Below are 17,883 nucleotides of genomic sequence, written 5' to 3'. Positions count from 1 at the left end.
GGTCACTACTTCTCATACCCTCCCCACCACATGGGATCTTTCCACACAAGACCCTTTATTAATCATTCCACATTGCATATGACCAAATCAAAGATAATCTACTCTCTCGCAGACTCTCAAATGTACTGTTCCAAAAAGCAATTGTTACTGCATTCTTCTTCTAAAATACCCTTGCCAGTTTGATTCATCCAATCAATATCTAGATTAAAATCTCCAATGATAATTGCAATTTCCTTCAAACCTTTCCTTCCCTTCATGTTTCCCTATTTACGCTCTGACCTATAAAGAGGTCATGTTTCGGGATCCATAAATAATTTCTACCTCCATACACTGGCATCTGGATACCAGATGGTGATGCAATCAGTCAGAATGTTCTCCACGGTGCATCTCCAGAAGTTTGCCAGAGTGATTGGCAACATACCAAATTTCAATGAAGTGTAGCCACTGGTATCCCTATTTCATAATTGCATCAATATGTTGGACCCAGGATTAGGTCTTCAAAGATGCTGATACACAGGAACTTGAATCTGCTCTTCCTTTCCACTGCTGACCCCCTCAATGAGGTCTGGAGCATGTTCTCCCAACTTCCCCTTCCTGAAGTCCACAATCTATTCCTTGGTCTCATTGGCATTGACTGCAAGATTGTTGTAGCGATAACACTCAACCAGCCAGTCTATTTCACTCATGTATGCCTACTTGTTGGCAGAATCTCAGATGGTGACAACACTTGATTCATTGACGAAATTATAGATGGAATTTGAGTTGTGCACCTGTGTTGATTGCAAGCGAGGAGATATTGTAGGTTTTCGCAAATAAAATAGCGGAGGTGTTTTATGTTTCAGAATGCTTTAGCAACTCGTTTATTGAACACCTAGAATGGAACTCAAAACATGCTAAAAACCTTTTACGTACTTACACTATCACATCAGACCAGGCTCTTGAAGTTAAACCCCCAATTCAATGTCGATGGTTGTGAATTATGTACATTTCCACCAATTACATTACCCTGCACAGGACCCCCCTCCCACCCCCCAGAATTTACTGTCTAGAGCTCGGGTCTTACAGTCCATAGGTGGAGCAGCTGCAGGTGACTCTGGCTCATCCAGAGGTGTGTTGACATGCTCATGGTCATGTCACGACAGCAAGGGGCATGGTAGCAGAATCTTCCAAATCTTGGCAGGCCAGTATAAGGCGATCTACGGAAATGCATTCAGATTTACCCCTGTTATCTATGATAAAAGTCTTTCTCTCTGTTCCAAAATGCTGGACAGGTCATGGTAGGAGGGCCTAAGGGGATGAAGGTGGATGGAAACAAAACAGGCAGAATGTAGGTTAAAAGGAACCCCCCAAGAGTGTTGGGAGGTAGGAATAGGTGAAAAGGAATTTAATTTACTGAGGAGGATGGAATGCTGTTGGGAGTCTGGCCAGACAGTTGTGGCGTCAGGAATGCAATCACCTGGCACTCATAATGGCTGTCGGTATACCAACTCAGCCACGAATGACTGCAGGTCCTCTTCTGGAGCAGTTCTGAGTCCCAGCAGGATGCACAGGAGACAATCATGCCAACACTCAACAGTCAAGGAAGCCCTTAGAGCAGCCTTTAAGGAGCAGTGAAACTGCTTGCATAGGCCATTGGAATGTAGGTGATATGATGTGGTGTGATGTAGTCAAACGCTGAGGTTCCAGGCCATTGCAGCCCAGACGTTTGATATGAAATGGGGACAACGGTCAGAAAAAATATCAGATAGGTTGCCAAACCGAGCAACCCAGGTGCTAATGAATGCCCAAGCCAGGACTGCAGCCATCATCAATGTTACAGGGAGAATCTCTGGCCACCTGGTGGTACAGTCTACCATGGTAAGGAGGTGCATGAAATTGCAAGGGGGGGTGGGTGGGAAGAGGATCAACAAGTTTCACATTGACATGGTCAAGCCATCACTAATGGACCTCAAAAGGTGCCAAATATGGTGGTTAATATTTGCTGCTGGCACTCCACACAGGCTGCAGTCCAATCACACACATCCTTTCTGAAGCGTCCAACCAACTGTTTGTGCACAGCACCCACAGCATAGTCTGAGATGTCAGTAGTAATGACTATGGGTGCATTGGGGAGCAGGTGCACCAGTAGGATTGTTTTAGAGAAAAGCTCATTTGATATCAAATGTCCTAGTCATGTCTGCTGACCAGTTAAGCACTTGATTAGGGGTATTGTCTTTAAGCACACCACACAAGGAAAGCTCAAGTTCTGCAGCTCGTGGAATGAAGTGGTGATAGAAATTCATCATGCCCAAGTACTCGTGTAGTTTTTTAGTAGTGCAGGGTGGTGGGAAATCCATAATAGAGGCTACTTTTAATGGGAGGGGATTCACACATTCTGTGGAGACACAATAGCTAAGAAAGTCAATGGTTGACAACCTGAACTGGCATTTAGCAATAATTAACCCGCATTGGCTTAAGAGCTCGAAAAGTGTGTGGAGGTGGGATACATGTTCAGATTTGGATGCACTGGGCACAAGTATGTCATCCAGGTAAACTAAAAGAAAATCTAAGTCTTTTAATACAGAATCCACCAGCCATTGAAAAGTGTGCTGCATTTTTCAGCCCAGATGGCATACGCAGAAAGGCAAAGAGGCTAAATGGGATTATCACAGCTGCTTTGGGAATGTCCTCAGCACATAGGTAACTGATGGTAGCCCCTAACTAGATCGACTTTGGAAAAAATTGATTTTTGAGCTAAACGTGCTGAAAAGTCTTGGTTGTGTGGGACTGGGTAGCAATTGGGGATGGTGACCTCGTTAAGGCATTGGTAATCACCACATGGGCGGCAGCTACCATCGAGCTTTGGGACCATGTGGAGGGTGAAGCCCAGGGACTATTTGACTGGCATACAATGCCAAGTCTTTCCATGTTGGCAAACACAGCCTTCGTGGTTACCAGCTTTTCTGGATCCGGTCTACTCGCACAGGATTGGACTGGCCAGTCGTGGAAATGTGGTGCTCGACTCCATGGTTTGTGACTGTCGTGGAGAATGTGAGCTTGGTGAGGTTTGGGAATTCAGTCAAGCAAATTCACAAGTGACAATACATGCCCTTGACAGAGTTGCTGTGAGGAACTTACTGGGAGCACAGGGTAACGATCCAAAGTCCTTGACATCCACAAGCAGTTCTTAAGATTGACCAACAGCCATTGGGCACACAGGAATCTGCACCAAGCAGAAGTCTAGCTACTTTAGCCAGGACAAAGTCCTACGTGTAACGTCGTCCACTGAAGCAGAGAGGCACCCACCATGTCCTGTAAGTCTGGATCTTGCTACCATTGGCAGCCTCCAGTGAGGTTCCATCACTCTTTACCTTCTCATCAATAGGTAATGCTGGCAGAACACTCACCTGACTGAGCACCCATGTCACACAAGAAGCATCGTCCTGAAGGCTGTCCATAATGAACAGTAGACGACCGCTGCAGCTGAACCCATGGGCTTCACAGACCTCTGATATCCCGATGCACTGGCACTGTCGAAGCTGCAAGGCAGTTGACACTTCCTAGCGTTCCTACCAAAGCGAGCATGGTAACAGCACAGGCCTGGTTTTGTGTTTTGCAGGCATGGGTATCCTTTATGTTGGAGGCCTTGCTGACCGGGTTTATTGAGGTAGAGAAAGGAGGAAGAATGAGGTACTGCTGTCTCGGAAAATGTAGACTATCAGCCATTTTAGCAAGCTCCCGATTGTTCATCATGGGTGCATTAGCATGGGCTATGTGAAGTTAATTAGGCATTTGTTGCATGAAGAGTGCTTTAAAAATAAAACAAGGATTGTGATTTCCCAGGTGAGACAGCATGTGGTCCATTAGCTCTGACCGTTTATCATCACCAAGGCCGGGAAAGGAGTGCAATTGTTTGGCGCGCTCAGACTACAACTGTCCAAAAGTCTATAAAAGGTGAGTTTCAGCAATCAGTATTTATCACATTCAGGCGGGTGTTCTAGTAGACTCACTGCTCTCACAGCTGTGGAGTTGCTGAGCGGCACTACTACATAGAAATATTGTATGAACCAAGCAACAGCATTTTGCTTCTAAAACTCAGGCAACTTCAAAGCCACTCTGTTGGCCAGCATATTCAATAATTCTGGAATCATCCTACAGCATCAGGGCCCTACAAGGGTCACCAATGTAGGTTTTTGTAAAAAAAAATGGCAGAGGTGTTTTATGTTTCAGAAAAGCTGTAGCAACTCATTTGTTGAACACCAAAAAACTAAACTCAAAGCACGCTAAAAACCCTTTATCTAATTACAACATCATGTCAGACCAGCCTCTTAAAGTGAAACTTCAACACAATGTCAGTGGTTGTGAATTATGTAAATTTCCACCAATCACATTACTTAACAACATTATTTCTGATCTTCATTGACTATGTCTCCCGATGAGGAAGTCAAAAATCCAGTTGCAGAGGAAGGAACAGAGGCTCAAGTTTTGAAGCCTGTTGATTAGTTCTGAGGGTATGATTGTGCTGAATGCTGAGCTGTAGTAAGTATTGCTATTGTCCAGGTGATCCAAGGCTGAGTGGAGAGATAGTGACATTGTTACTGCTGTAGACCTACTGAGGCAATAGGCAAATTGTAGCGGGTCCAGATCCTTTCTTAGGCAGGAAGTAATTCTAGCCATGACCAACCTCTCAAAGCACTTCATCACAGTAGATGTGAGTGCTACTGGGCAATAGTGTTTGAGGCAGCTCAGCCTGCTCTTCCTGAGCACCATTATGATTGATTCTCTTTATAAGCAGGTGGGAACCTCCAAATGGAGCACTGAGAGATTGAAGATGTCCTTGAACTCTCCAGCCAGTTTTTCAGTGTCCTGCCAAGTGCACTGTTGGAGCCTGACCTTCTTAAAAGGTGTTCTGAGATCGGCCCCCGAGACATACAGTATATCACAGGGTCATCAACTGAAAGGATTCGCACAGGTAGCTTTGTTCTCCCTTTCAAAGTGTGCATAAAAGTCATTCAACTCATCAGGTTGTGAAGCATCACAGCCATTTATGATGTTAGGTTTTGCCCTGTCGTAAGTAATAGCCTATATACCCGACCATAGCTGATGTGTATCTGATTCAGTAGGAGTTGCTTTTTGCTGTTGAGTTAACCTTCTGTAGGTTGTACCTGGACTTCATGTAGAGTTCTGGATCACCGGTCTTCAACGCTACAGATCTAGCCCTCAGCAGATTGTGAACCTCACAATTCATCTGCAGCCACTGGTTTTTGTATATTCCAAAGGTACACACTCATCAACACAGGCCTTGATGAAGTTGGTGACATCTGTAGAATGTTGATTCAGATCCAAAGATAAACTCCATCAACATGGTCCAGTCCACCATTCAAAGAAGTCTCTGTAAATGCTCTTCTGCCTACTTTGTGGTCTTCACCACTGGTACTGCAGTTCTCAGTCTCTGCCTATATGCTGAGAGTAGAAATATAGCTTGGTAATCAGGTTTGCTAAAGTGCGGGTGTGGAATGGCACGGTAAGTGCTCTTGTTGGTGGTGTTTAACAGCAGTCAGGTGATTTGGCTCCTCTGGTTCAACAGGTGACATGTTGGTGGTACTTGGTCAGAGACTTCTTCAAGCTGCCCTGGTTGAAGTCCCCCAGATGATCAGGAAAGCATCACAGTAGGTTTTCATGATTGTTGATTATAGTGCACAGCTCCTCTGATGTCAGTCTGACATTGGTCGGGGTAGAATGTACACAGCAACCAGAATGACAGCTGAAAACGCTTTCGGCAGAAAAAAGCGGATGACATTTGACCACCAGATGTTCCAAGTCAGGGTAGCAGAACTGAGACGGAACCATCAAATCTATGCACACAATGAGTTAATTATAAAGCAAATGATGTAGCCTCTGCCTTTGGCTCACACCTTTACTACTTTAAGACTACATTATTTCACCGTTAGCCTCAGCAAATGTCACAGAGGCTTCAGTATTAAACCCTGGAATTTCATTCTTCATCTTCCAAGCTCACTTTATTCTTAAACCCTTTCTTTTTGACCAAGGCTTGTGCATGTGTCCCAATATTGTTTGCAGCTTGGAACCAAATTTTGAAAGCTAATATTACTATAAAGCACCTTGAAAAATTTTGCGAAATTTCAGGTTTTCCTTAATAATAACATAGTAACTGATTCCTTTCTTAAACACAAAACAAATAGAAAGAAAAGTACAATCCATGTTTTTCACATTACCATTTGATAGAATTTTTTTAAAATACAACTTTAGCAGCAGAAAATATTCTCAGTTTAACTTCAGGATTCCTATCCATCTCATAACACTGACAAAGAGCAGATGTAATTTTCAACATAAATAAACGTAAAAAAATGCTAGAAACACAGTGTAAATCAGACAGTACCCATGGAAAGTACCCTTCAGAATTGGGAAAAAATGAAAACAAGTTTTAAAGTTGCACAGAATAAACAGCAGCAATTCCAAACGCTGCTCTCACTCTCATCTCAGAGGCAGATGTTAAATTGCACTTCGTGGTTTGAGCAATGTTTTCATGGTCATCATAAAGTACAGCTTTATGGTACCAACTGTGCAGCATCATGCCATTCCGGGCATGGTTAATCCTGACCCTGTTGAGGTTTGTGCAAATGAGTTATCTACCAGGTTCCTAATATAAAAGAGGTATTGTCATATGCACAAGTGCAACAAAACACTTGCAACAGCATCACAAGTATATAGTATCATTTCAGCAGCATTCACAAGCAGAAATTAGAGATAAATTGTACCATTTTTATAACAGGGATCACAATTCTACAAAAAAGATCCATTTTGGTGTAAAGTGATCATAGTATTGCTAAAATGTAGTGATTATGGTCAAGAACCAAATAGTTGAAGGGAAGTAGCTGTTCTTGAACTTGGTGGTGTAGGACTTCAGGTTCATGTACCTCCTGTCCAATGGTAGCTGCAAAAAGACGCATAGCAAGGCTGGTGGGGATCATTGATGAGAGACGTTGCCCTCTTGAGGCAACACCTCCTGTAAATACAATCAGAGGTGGGGAGGGATGTGCCATTGATGTGAGTCCACTATGCTCTGCAGCTTTTATATGTTCCTGTGCATTTGATTTGCCGTACCAAACCATGATGCAATCAAGTTAGGATACTTTCAACAATACATCGGTAGAAGTTTGTTAGAGTGTTTGTTGACCAGCTGAACTTCCTAAGAAGAAGATGCCATCTCACTGGCTCTTCACACAACCCTGGAATATCTGGACAGCAAAGGTGCATACATCAAGATGCTCTTTATCAATTACAGCTTAGCATTTAATACCATCACCCCTCAAAATTAATCAGTAAACTCCAAGTCCTGGGCCTAAATACCTTCTTGTGCAATTGGATCCTGTGTCATCAGCACAGGTGCACCACAGGGATATGTGCTTAGCCCCTTTCTCAACTCGCTTTACACCTATGACTGTGTGGCTAAGTACAGCTCCAACACCATATACAAATATGCTGATGACACCACTGTTGTGGGCTGTATCAAAGGTGATGATGAATCAGCATACAGGAGGAAGACTGAAAATTTGGCTGAGTGGTGACATAACAACAACCATAACAACATCAGCAAGACCAAGGAACCAATTGTAGATTTCAGGAGGGGGAAACCAGTGGTCCATGAACCAGTACTCATCGAAGGATTAGAGGGGGAGAGGGTCAGTAACTTTAAATTCCTGGGTGTCAGTATCTCAGAGGACCTATCCTGGACACATCATATAAATGTAATTGCAATAAAAGCACAACAGTGCCTTTTCTTCCTTAGAAGTCTCCAGTGGTTTGGCATGTCATCAAAAACTTTGACAAATTTTTATAGATGTGTGGTGGAAAGTGTATGGACTGGCCGCATTACAGCCTGGTATGGGAACACCAATGCCCTTGAGCGGAAAATCTTACAAAAGGTAGTGGACTTGGCCCAGTCTATCACAGGTAAAGCCCTCCCAACCATTGATTTACATGAAACGTTGCCATAGAAATGCAGCATCCATCACCAAAGATCACCACCCAGCGTCTCGCTGTTGCCATCAGGTAGAAGATACAAATGCCTCAGGACTTGCACTACCGAGTTCAAGATCAGCTACTATCCCTCAATATCAGGCTCTTGAACAAAAGAGGATAACTACACTCTTTCTATTTCTGATATTTCCACAACTAATGATCCTTCACTTTAAGGACTCCTTCTGGTTATTTCATACTCTTGTTATTTATTGCTATTTATTTATATTTGCATTTGCAGTTTGTTGTTCATTGGTCCTGTTTACGGTTATGATTTTTGTTGCGTATACCTGTAGGAAAAAGAATCTCACGGTTGCATATGATGACACGTATTTATTCTGATAATAAATTTTATTTTGAATTTTAAGAAGGTAAAGATGCTGCAGCAATTCCCTTACGATTGTACGTATGTTCTGAGCTCAGGACAGGTCATCCGGTAAGTTAAAGCCCAGAGATTTAAAGTTGCTGACTCTTTCTTTTACCAATCTCATGTAGACTGCTGCATGCACACCATTCTTCCCCTTCCTGAAGTTAACAATCAGCTTTTTAGCTTTATGATGTTGAGCGAGAAGTTATTATTGCTAAACCACTCAATCAAGTGTCCTCTCATTGGTAAGTTGACTCATCACCACCTGTGATTTGTCTAACAACAGTAGTACCATCTGAAAACTTGTGGGTGAGGTAGGAGCTGTGCTCAGCCACATAGTGGAGTGTGTGTAGACAGTAGAGCAGGGGGCTAAGTGTGCAGCCTTGAGGTGCACTCATATTGATATGCAAGAAGATGTCATCAATCATCACTGATTAAGGCCTGCTGATGGTGAAGTCACATGAAGGGATTGAAGTTTTACAAGATCTAAAATTATAAAATTGCAATTCATTTTTATGGGCAAAATATTTTTCATGACAGACAAGGGTATGGCCACAAGTTATATAATTAACATGATTATAAAACAAAGCAATTTGGAAATGCACTCTTGGTTTTCACTCACCTTCACTATCCTTGAACTTCTTGATAGCCACAATTTCATTGGTTTCCTACAATAAAAGATCAAAATGAACATGAAATAAAATTTTATGATAAACATTTAATAAAACATTTTCTTTTTACTTAATATTGGAATGTTGTGATGAAAATTTTTCACAGAAAAACAAGACATTTTCTTAATATGCAAAGGTGAAAATACACAATAATGTATGTTCCAATGACTAGAGGTGTACAGTAAGTACTAATCTGAAAAGAAATGCCCTGAAGAAAATTTAATGGTACAAGAAATAAAGAAAACTGCTCCAGGAAAAAAAAAACTGAAGAATTTGGGCTCTCTAACTAAAAGAACAAGTTCAAGGACTGGAGAAAGTAGGTAAAGAAGTAGGTCAATGGAATGGAGTAGAAGAAATCATCAATGATCAATAAAGAAACACAGGTAATTGTATCTCTTTAAAACAATTAAGAGAATCAAGATTATTTACTGTTATGTTAGAGCCGTACTACTACTAAATAAAATAAAAATGTTAAGGAATATCTAATTATATTATATGTTAAAACAGCAAAATGTAAATTTCCAAAAGCTCACAGAGGATAAAAGATAGTGAAAAATAAAAGGAAAGAATGAAAAGATTAACTTAAAATTAAAGAACTTCAACTTTTCCTCATAAAACATCTCTTTTATCTGCAGAAAAACACTATAAAGTGTTAATAATGTTGGTAAGCCTATTATACTATATAGCATGCAGGGATAGTCAGGAACGATTACTTTGATGCTAAATTACTGTATTTACAATTGCTTTAATATGAATATCTATGAATCCTGGTCAAACTAAAGCTGCTTCCAAAAAAAGATAAATGTTTAATTTAATAGATCAAGAAAATTGAATCTGTATTGCTGTGTGCAGAGTAGACACGTCATCATAGCCATCAGTGTGCAGTTAGATCAACAACATATTTAGCAACATCAAGTTTACAATGGAAAGAGAAAGTAACAACCAACTCACATCCCTGGATGTACTTGCCACAAGGACATCTAGTGCGTTACAGACATCTGTCTACAGGAAGGGTACACACATGGACCAAGTATTGAGCTACCATAGCAACCATCCAGTCTGCCACAAGAAAAGTTGCATTTGTACCTTCCTTAAGAGAGCACAAACACAATGCAGTACCACTGAACTTCAGGCCAAAGAAGAGAGGCACATATTCAAAGTGCTCCAGAAAATCGGTTACCCACAGAATTTTATCAGGAGATGCTTACTAAGGAAAGAGTGTCACGCAGATCATACTCAACACATATTGAAACATTCCACCTTGCCCTACTTTATTTATATCAGAAATGATAGCTCAACTGCTCAAACCTCACAGCATTATAATTGCTCACAAACCAAAGGCAACTTTAAGGAAGTTTGTCTCAAGAACCAGGGTACCAAAAGACAACCAATGAAAGTACCTGTGGAGACTGTAACAAGAACTACGTCGACCAGACAGGATGTAAACTCTCAACACATTTACGGGACTGTACAGGGACATGATCCACTGTTGCTAATCTTGGTAGAAGACCAAAAAAGGACACTGCTTTAACTGGGACACTGTGGAGGTTCTGGTGCATGCAAACACAAAGAAGGCACGATAATTTTTAGAAGCATGGTTCTCTTCTGATAACTCTGTAGACAAACATATATAAAGAGACACCATCTACAAAATACTAAGAGCCAAAGAAAAGCGAGCCAATAGAATTCAAAGGTCAACTAAAGAGTAGCCAATCAGGACCGAGGCAAGCAAGTGGGGCCTATAAAAACACAAGCACTCTCAGAGAGAAACACCAACAACTGTGCACTGAGGATGTCTCTTTGACTGGTGATAAAACATCCGTAAGCTAAATTACCAAGCTCCGTGAATATATCAACATCATATGCCTCAACCCGAGCTACCAGTACTCACTACCTTGAGTGATTATATCGAGAATTGATCTTGGAGAAAGCATATTGAAAGGAAATTCAACACAGAAATACAAGATCATGATTAGCTTAGACAGGTGCACAGAAAGATATTGTAAAATTAGCAAATGGTTCAAAGATCAGGAAAATGTTTTTTCTAAATATTCAACATAACATATGAGAGTGATGTAAAAATTTTTATTTTCAAAGACAGTAGTTAAAAAGACAGACCGGGTCTCTGGCACTGAGCCTGGCACTGTTGTGCAGGACAGAAGGAGGGAGAAGAGGAATGCGGTAGTCGTAGGGGATTCCATAGTCAGGGAAACGGACAGGAGATTCTGTGAGCCTGATAGAGATACCCACATGATGTGTTGCCTCCCAGGTGCAAGGGTACAGGACGTCTTGGATCGGGTCCTGAATATTCTGAAGGGGGGGGGGTGAGCAGCCAGTTGTCTTGGTACATTGTTGATACCAATGATATAGATAGGACAAAGGAGGAGGTCCTGAAGAGAGATTTCCAGGAGTTAGGAAGGAAGCTGAGAAGCACGACCTCCAGGGTAGTAATCTCAGGATTGCTACCTGTGCCACGTGCTAGCAAGGGCAAGAATAGTAGGATCAGGCAGATGAATGCGTGGCTGAGAGACTGGGGCAGGGGTCAGGGCGTCAGATTCTTGGATAATTGGGATCTCTTCTGGGGGAAGTATGATCTGTTCAAAAAGGACAGGTTACACCTGAACCCGAACGGGACCAATATCCTGGCGGGAAAGTTTAATACAGCTGTTAGAGAGGGTTTAAACTAATTTGGCAGGGGGATGGGAACCGGAATGACAGAGTGGAGGAAGGGGAAAACAGAAACAAATCTAAGATAGTGAGCAGTAAAGATGTCAGGAAAGACAGGCAGATGATGGGGCAAATTTGTAGCCATTGGGCTGAGTTGCAGTGCAATAAAGTTGCAGTGAAATCAAATCAAGAAGTACCAAATACTGGTCTTACGGTGTTATACTTAAATGCATGCAGCATAAGGAATAAGGTGGATGATCTTGCAATACAGCTACAGATTGGCAGGTATGATATTGTGGCCATCACTGAGATGTGGCTAAAGGATGCATTTCTCTGGGAGCTGAACGTCCAAGGATACACGGTGTATTGGAAGGATAGGAAGGTAGGTAGAGGGGGAGGCGTGGCTTTATTGGTAAGAAATGATATTAAATCATTAGAAAGAGGTGATATAGAATCGGAAGGTGCAGAATCTTTATGGGTTGAGCTAAGAAATAGCAGGGGTAAAAGGACCCTGATGGCAGTTATTTATAGGCCTCCAAACAGCTGCAAGGATGTGGACTACAAATTACAACAGGAAATAGAAAAGGCTTGTCAGAAGGGCAGTGTTATGATAATTGTGGGGGATTTTTAACATGCGAGTGGATTGGGAAAATCAGGTCGGCACTGGATCTCAAGAGAAAGAACTTGTAGAATGTCTGTGAAATGGCTTTTTAGAACAGCTTGTTGTTGAGCCCACTAGGGGATCGGCCGTACTGGATTGGGTATTGTGTAATGAACCGGAGGTGATTAGAGAGATTGAGGTGAAGGAACCCTTCGGAGGCAGTAATTATAACATGATTGAGTTCACTGTGAAATTTGAAAAAGAGAAGCCGAAATCTGATGTGTCAGTATTTCAGTGGAGGAAAGGAAATTACAGTGGCATGAGAGAGAAACCGGCCAAAGTTGACTGGAAAGGGACACTGGCGGGAGGGACGGCAGAGCAGCAGTGGCTAGATTTTATGCGAGAAGTGAGGAAGGTGCAAGACAGATATATTCCAAAAAAAGAAGAAATTTTCCAGTGGAAAAAGGATGCAACCGTGGTTGACAAGAGAAGCCAAAGCCAAAGTTAAAGCAAAGGAGAGGACATACAAGGAAGCAAAAATTTGTGGGACGACAGAGGATTGGGAAGTTTTTAAAACCTTACAAAAGGAAACTAAGAAGGTCATTAAGAGGGAAAAGATTAACTGTGAAAGGAAGCTAGCAAATAATATCAAAGAGGATACTGAAAGCTTTTTCAAGTATATAAAGAGTAAAAGACAGGTGAGAGTAGATATAGGACCGATAGAAAATGATGCTGGAGAAATTGAAATGGGAGATAAGGAGATGGCAGAGGAACTGAACAAGTATTTTGCATCAATCTTCACTGAGGAAGACATCAGCAGTATACCGGACACTCAATGGTGGCAGGGAAGAGAAGTGTGAGCAGTCACAATTATGACAGAGAAAGTACTCAGGAAGCTGAATAGTCTAAAGGTAGATAAATCTCCCGGACCAGATGGAATGCACCCACGTGTTCGGAAGGAAGTAGCTGTGGAGATTGCGGAGGCATTAGCGATGATCTTTCAAAAGTCGATAGATTCTGGCATGGCTCCGGAGGACTGGAAGATTGCGAATGTCACTCCGCTATTTAAGAAGGGGGCAAGGAAGCAAAAAGGAAATTATAGACCTGTTAGCTTGACATCGGTGGTTGGGAAGTTGTTGGAGTCGATTGTCAAGGATGAAGTTACTGAGTACCTGGAGGCATATGAGAAGATAAGCCAGAACTCAGCATGGATTCCTTAAAGGAAAATCCTGCCTGACAAACTTATTACAATTTTTTGAGGAAATTACCAGTAGGCTAGACAAGGGAGATGCGGTGGATGTTGTATATTTGGATTTTCAGAAGGCCTTTGACAAGGTGCCACACATGAGGCTACTTAACAAGATAAGAGCCCATGGAATTACGGGAAAGTTACATACGTGGATAGAACGTTGGCTGATTGACAGGAAACAGAGAGTGGGAATAAAGGGATCCTATTCTGGTTGGCTGCCGGTTACCAGTGGTGTTCCACAGGGGTCCGTGTTGGAGCCACTTCTCTTTACATTGTACATCAATGATTTGGATTATGGAATAGATGGCTTTGTGGCTAAGTTTGCTGACGATATGAAGATAGGTGGAGGGGCCGGTAGTGCTGAGGAAACTGAGAGTCTGCAGAGAGACTTGGATAGTTTGGAAGAATGGGCAGAGAAGTGGCAAATCAAGTACTATGTTGGAAAGTGTATGGTTATGCACTTTGGCAGAAAAAATAAACGGGCAGACTATTATTTAAATGGGGAAAGAATTCAAAGGTCTGAGATGCAACGGGACTTGGGAGTCCCCGTACAGTATACCCTTAAGGTTAACCTCCAGGCTGAGTCGGTAGTGAAAAAGGCAAATGCAATGTTGGCATTCATTTCTAGAGGAATAGAGTATAGGAGCAGGGATGTGATGTTGAGGCTCTATAAGGTGCTGGTGAGACCTCACTTGGAGTACTGTGGGCAGTTTCGGTCTCCTTATTTAAGAAAAGATGTGCTGACGTTGGAGAGGGTACAGAGAAGATTCACTAGAATGATTCTGGGAATGAGAGGGTTAACATACGAGGAACGTTTGTCCACTCTTGGACTGTATTCCTTGGAGTTTAGAAGAATGAAGGGAGACCTCATATTTTGAATGTTGAAAGGCGTGGACAGAGTGGATGTGGCAAAGTTGTTTCCCATGATGGGGGAGTCTAGTACGAGAGGGCATGACTTAAGGATTGAAGGGCGCCCATTCAGAACAGAGATGCAAAAAAATTTTTTTAGTCAGAGGGTGGTGAATCTATGGAATTTGTTGCCACGGGCAGCAGTGGAGGCCAAGTCATTGGGTGTATTTAAGGCAGAGACTGAGGGGTATCTGAGTAGCCAGGGTATCTGAGTAGCCAGGGCATCAAAGGTTATGGTGAGAAGGTGGGGGAGTGGGACTAAATGGAAGAATGGATCAGCTCATGATAAAATGGCGGAGCAGACTCGATGGGCCGAATGGCCGACTTCTGCTCCTTTGTCTTATGGTCTTAACAATTACATTCAATGCTTAAAATAAGTAATGAAAATAATCTTTCAAGGCTTTCTAAAAATATTTAAAAAATCAGTTGGGAGAAAAAAATGTGCAGGACCATGACAAACCAATAAGGTTTATGAAACTAATGTGATATCTCTTCTGTGCAGCCAGTATAGATTCCATATACCAAATAGATACCTTCTGTGCAATCAGAAATCTACAGTATGATTCTAGAATTCTAGACAAGATCAAATATCTTCTATGAATCCAGTTAAAGTCCATGATACTGAACAATCAAAAACTTATTTCCAAGAAATAAGATTAATGAGAGGACCCAGTCATACAAATAGAAAGGTGTACAATCCTGAACAAAAACAGATTGCTGGAAGAGCACAGTGGGTCAAGCAGTATCTGTGGAGACAGAAAGTTTATGTTGACTTTTCAGGTTGAGATCCTCTATAAAAGAGGCCTGAAATGTTGACATACACTTTTTGCCTTAAAAGATGCTGTTTGACTCGTTCAGTTCTTCCAGCATTCAAATTTTTGCCCCGTGTTCTTGATTAATTTTGAAGTAGCAGCTGGCATCAACTTTACTTATACCCATAATGACTTTGAATGCTTCTATCATGTTTCCTCTCATTCTACGTCTACTTTGGCTAAAAAAGATTTAATTCTTTTAATCTTTCTTCATAGCTCATACTCTGCAGATCTGGAATGAGCCTAGTCACCCTTCTCTGAACTCTCTCCAGTGCCTTCACCTCCCTCACACAAGATGGAGACCAAAATTGTTCACAGGTATGGCCTCACAAGCGCATTATACAGCTTAAGAATGTCTCTTGATGAACTTCACTGAGTGCATTATATAGCCTAACATTTCATTAGCCTTCCTAACTGCTTCTGTGCATTGTCTAGATGTTGATAGTGATGAGTCTACCAGGATGCCCAAATCCTTCTCATAGAGTGTACTTTCTAACTCAGGAACCCCTTTGCAGATTTACATCTAATATTTCTACTTCCTACATGCAATATTTTACATTTACTTGTATTAAATTTCATCTGTCATTTATTTGCCCACATGTGGATTTTGTTTAGATCCAACTGTTTAATTATGCTGCCTGAATGTTAATCAACCCTACCCCCCCAATTTTATGTCATCAGCAAACTTTACTAGTTTATTCGTTATGTGCTTATCCAAATCATTAATTTACATTTGTAAAACAGTAGCAGCCCCAAACCCTGTGGAACACTATTTTTAACATCTTCTAGGTGTGAAAATGATCTTCTCACCATAATTCATGGTTTTCTGTTTTTGAGCCAATTCTGCACCCATTTACCCTGAATTCCTACCTCTTCTAAATTGATTATTAACCTCTTGTGGAATACCTTGTCAAAAGCCTTCTGAAGTCCAAGTAAATGATATCAACAGCTCCATTGTTATCATAAATTTTAGTTGTCTCTTCATAGAACTCCAGCATATTAGTAAAACATGGATTCCCCTTTCTGAACCCATGCCGGCTTTTTGCTAACATGCCTGTTCTTATCAACTGCTTTTCCATTTCATTCTGTCTGTATCTTGTTTTACGGCGGTTGGCATCCAGCTTAATGGTGCATTACCGCCACCCTCTGCTCCAGAATGTGCACTATACATTCTAAATCCCTTCACCCAATCGTGCGTGCGTGCGCGCGCGCGCACACACACACACACACACACACACATATATATATATACACAAACCTACACTTCACCCTCCCATCTTTGACCATCCTAGTATCCTATTCCTGTTTATTCATCATATTCTATAAAAAACCCCTGTACCCCTTAAAAACGCTAAAAATACCCGGACTTGTGCTCTCTCACCCATGCCCAGCAACCCTTTTAATGTGAATTCCTGCATCCCCAACTCCCTTAATTTATTTCTCATCATCTCTCTCTGTATCCCATACTTCCTGCAACACAAAACTACATGTTCTACTGACTCCTCTTCCTGACATTCCTCACACAATCCTGTCTGGTGTTTCCCTATCATTTTCAATGTTTTGTTTAATGCACAATGCCCCAGCCTTAACCTAGTCCACACAATTTCCTCTCTCCTGTTTCCATTATCTACCCTAGTAACTGCAACACTCTTTTGTATTTGATATAAATGCCTCCCTTTCCCCTCCCTGTCCCATCTTTCTTGCCACATTCGGTTGACTTTTTCCCAGATTACACACTTAACCTCTGCTTTACTGATACTAATGTGCATTTCCACATTTTCTTTCTTTAACGCCCTCTTTGCCAACTCATCCACCCTCTCATTCCCCTTCACCCCTACATGTGCTGGAACCCATAGAAATTTTACCTGACCTCCCTGATTTGCAATTCTTGTAACTAACTGAAGGACTTCATAAAGTACATCTTGCCGACTGTTTGTGTGAAAAGACCTTAAACTTGCTAGAACTGAGGATGAATCTGAACATATCAATGCTTTGGCTTGTCTGGCTTTCTGCACCCATTGCAACGCAACCAACACTGCCAGCATCTCCACTGTAAACACCCCTAACTTATTAGATGTTCTTCTGCTGATTCCAATTTCTTTTGCTGGTATTACCACCCCAAACCCTGTCACTCCTGTTTCAGGTTCCTTCGCACCATCCGTATAAATGTGAGTATAATCACTATACTTTTCCATCACATGACAGTTAAATGCATTTACCAAATCTGTTTTATATCTTTCTTTCCTTTTTACCTCTAACAAATGCCAGTCTATGTCAGGCCATACAAGCTTCCATGGAGCTACAACCGGATAAACTACTGAAGGACTTATCCTCAGATCAAATACTCCACATTCTTTTGCGATATCATTCCCTACCTGACAAAAGGTATCCCTCTGAAACCTCCCATTTTCCCAGCACTCCTGCAAACACTCCTTTAGTAGGGTGAGAATCATTGTGCCCCTGCAAGTTAGCCCAGTAGTTTGCCATCAGTTGCATCCTTCTTAGTTCCAAAGGCATTATTCCCATTTCTACCTGTAGGGCTGACACTGGTGACGTTTTAAAAGCCCCACTGCACACTCTCAAGGCCT

At 41.7% G+C, this 17,883-nt stretch overlaps 1 protein-coding gene across 2 annotated transcripts in view; it reads right to left on the bottom strand.

Annotated features, from left to right (window-relative positions):
* Positions 1 to 17,883, bottom strand: part of cdkl5 (cyclin dependent kinase like 5) — a 208,105-nt gene that overhangs the window by 81,522 nt on the left and 108,700 nt on the right. For both annotated transcript variants that reach the window (XM_072260723.1, XM_072260724.1), the window contains exon 4: positions 9,009 to 9,054. In XM_072260723.1, the coding sequence (XP_072116824.1) occupies positions 9,009 to 9,054 (46 nt within the window). The remainder of the gene's footprint in view (positions 1 to 9,008; positions 9,055 to 17,883) is intronic.

Source organism: Mobula birostris, chromosome 6, assembly GCF_030028105.1.
Source record: "Mobula birostris isolate sMobBir1 chromosome 6, sMobBir1.hap1, whole genome shotgun sequence".
Lineage (NCBI taxonomy): Eukaryota > Metazoa > Chordata > Chondrichthyes > Myliobatiformes > Myliobatidae > Mobula > Mobula birostris.
The sequence above is the reverse complement of the archived record's forward strand: the minus strand, read 5'-3'. Positions and strand labels throughout refer to the sequence as shown.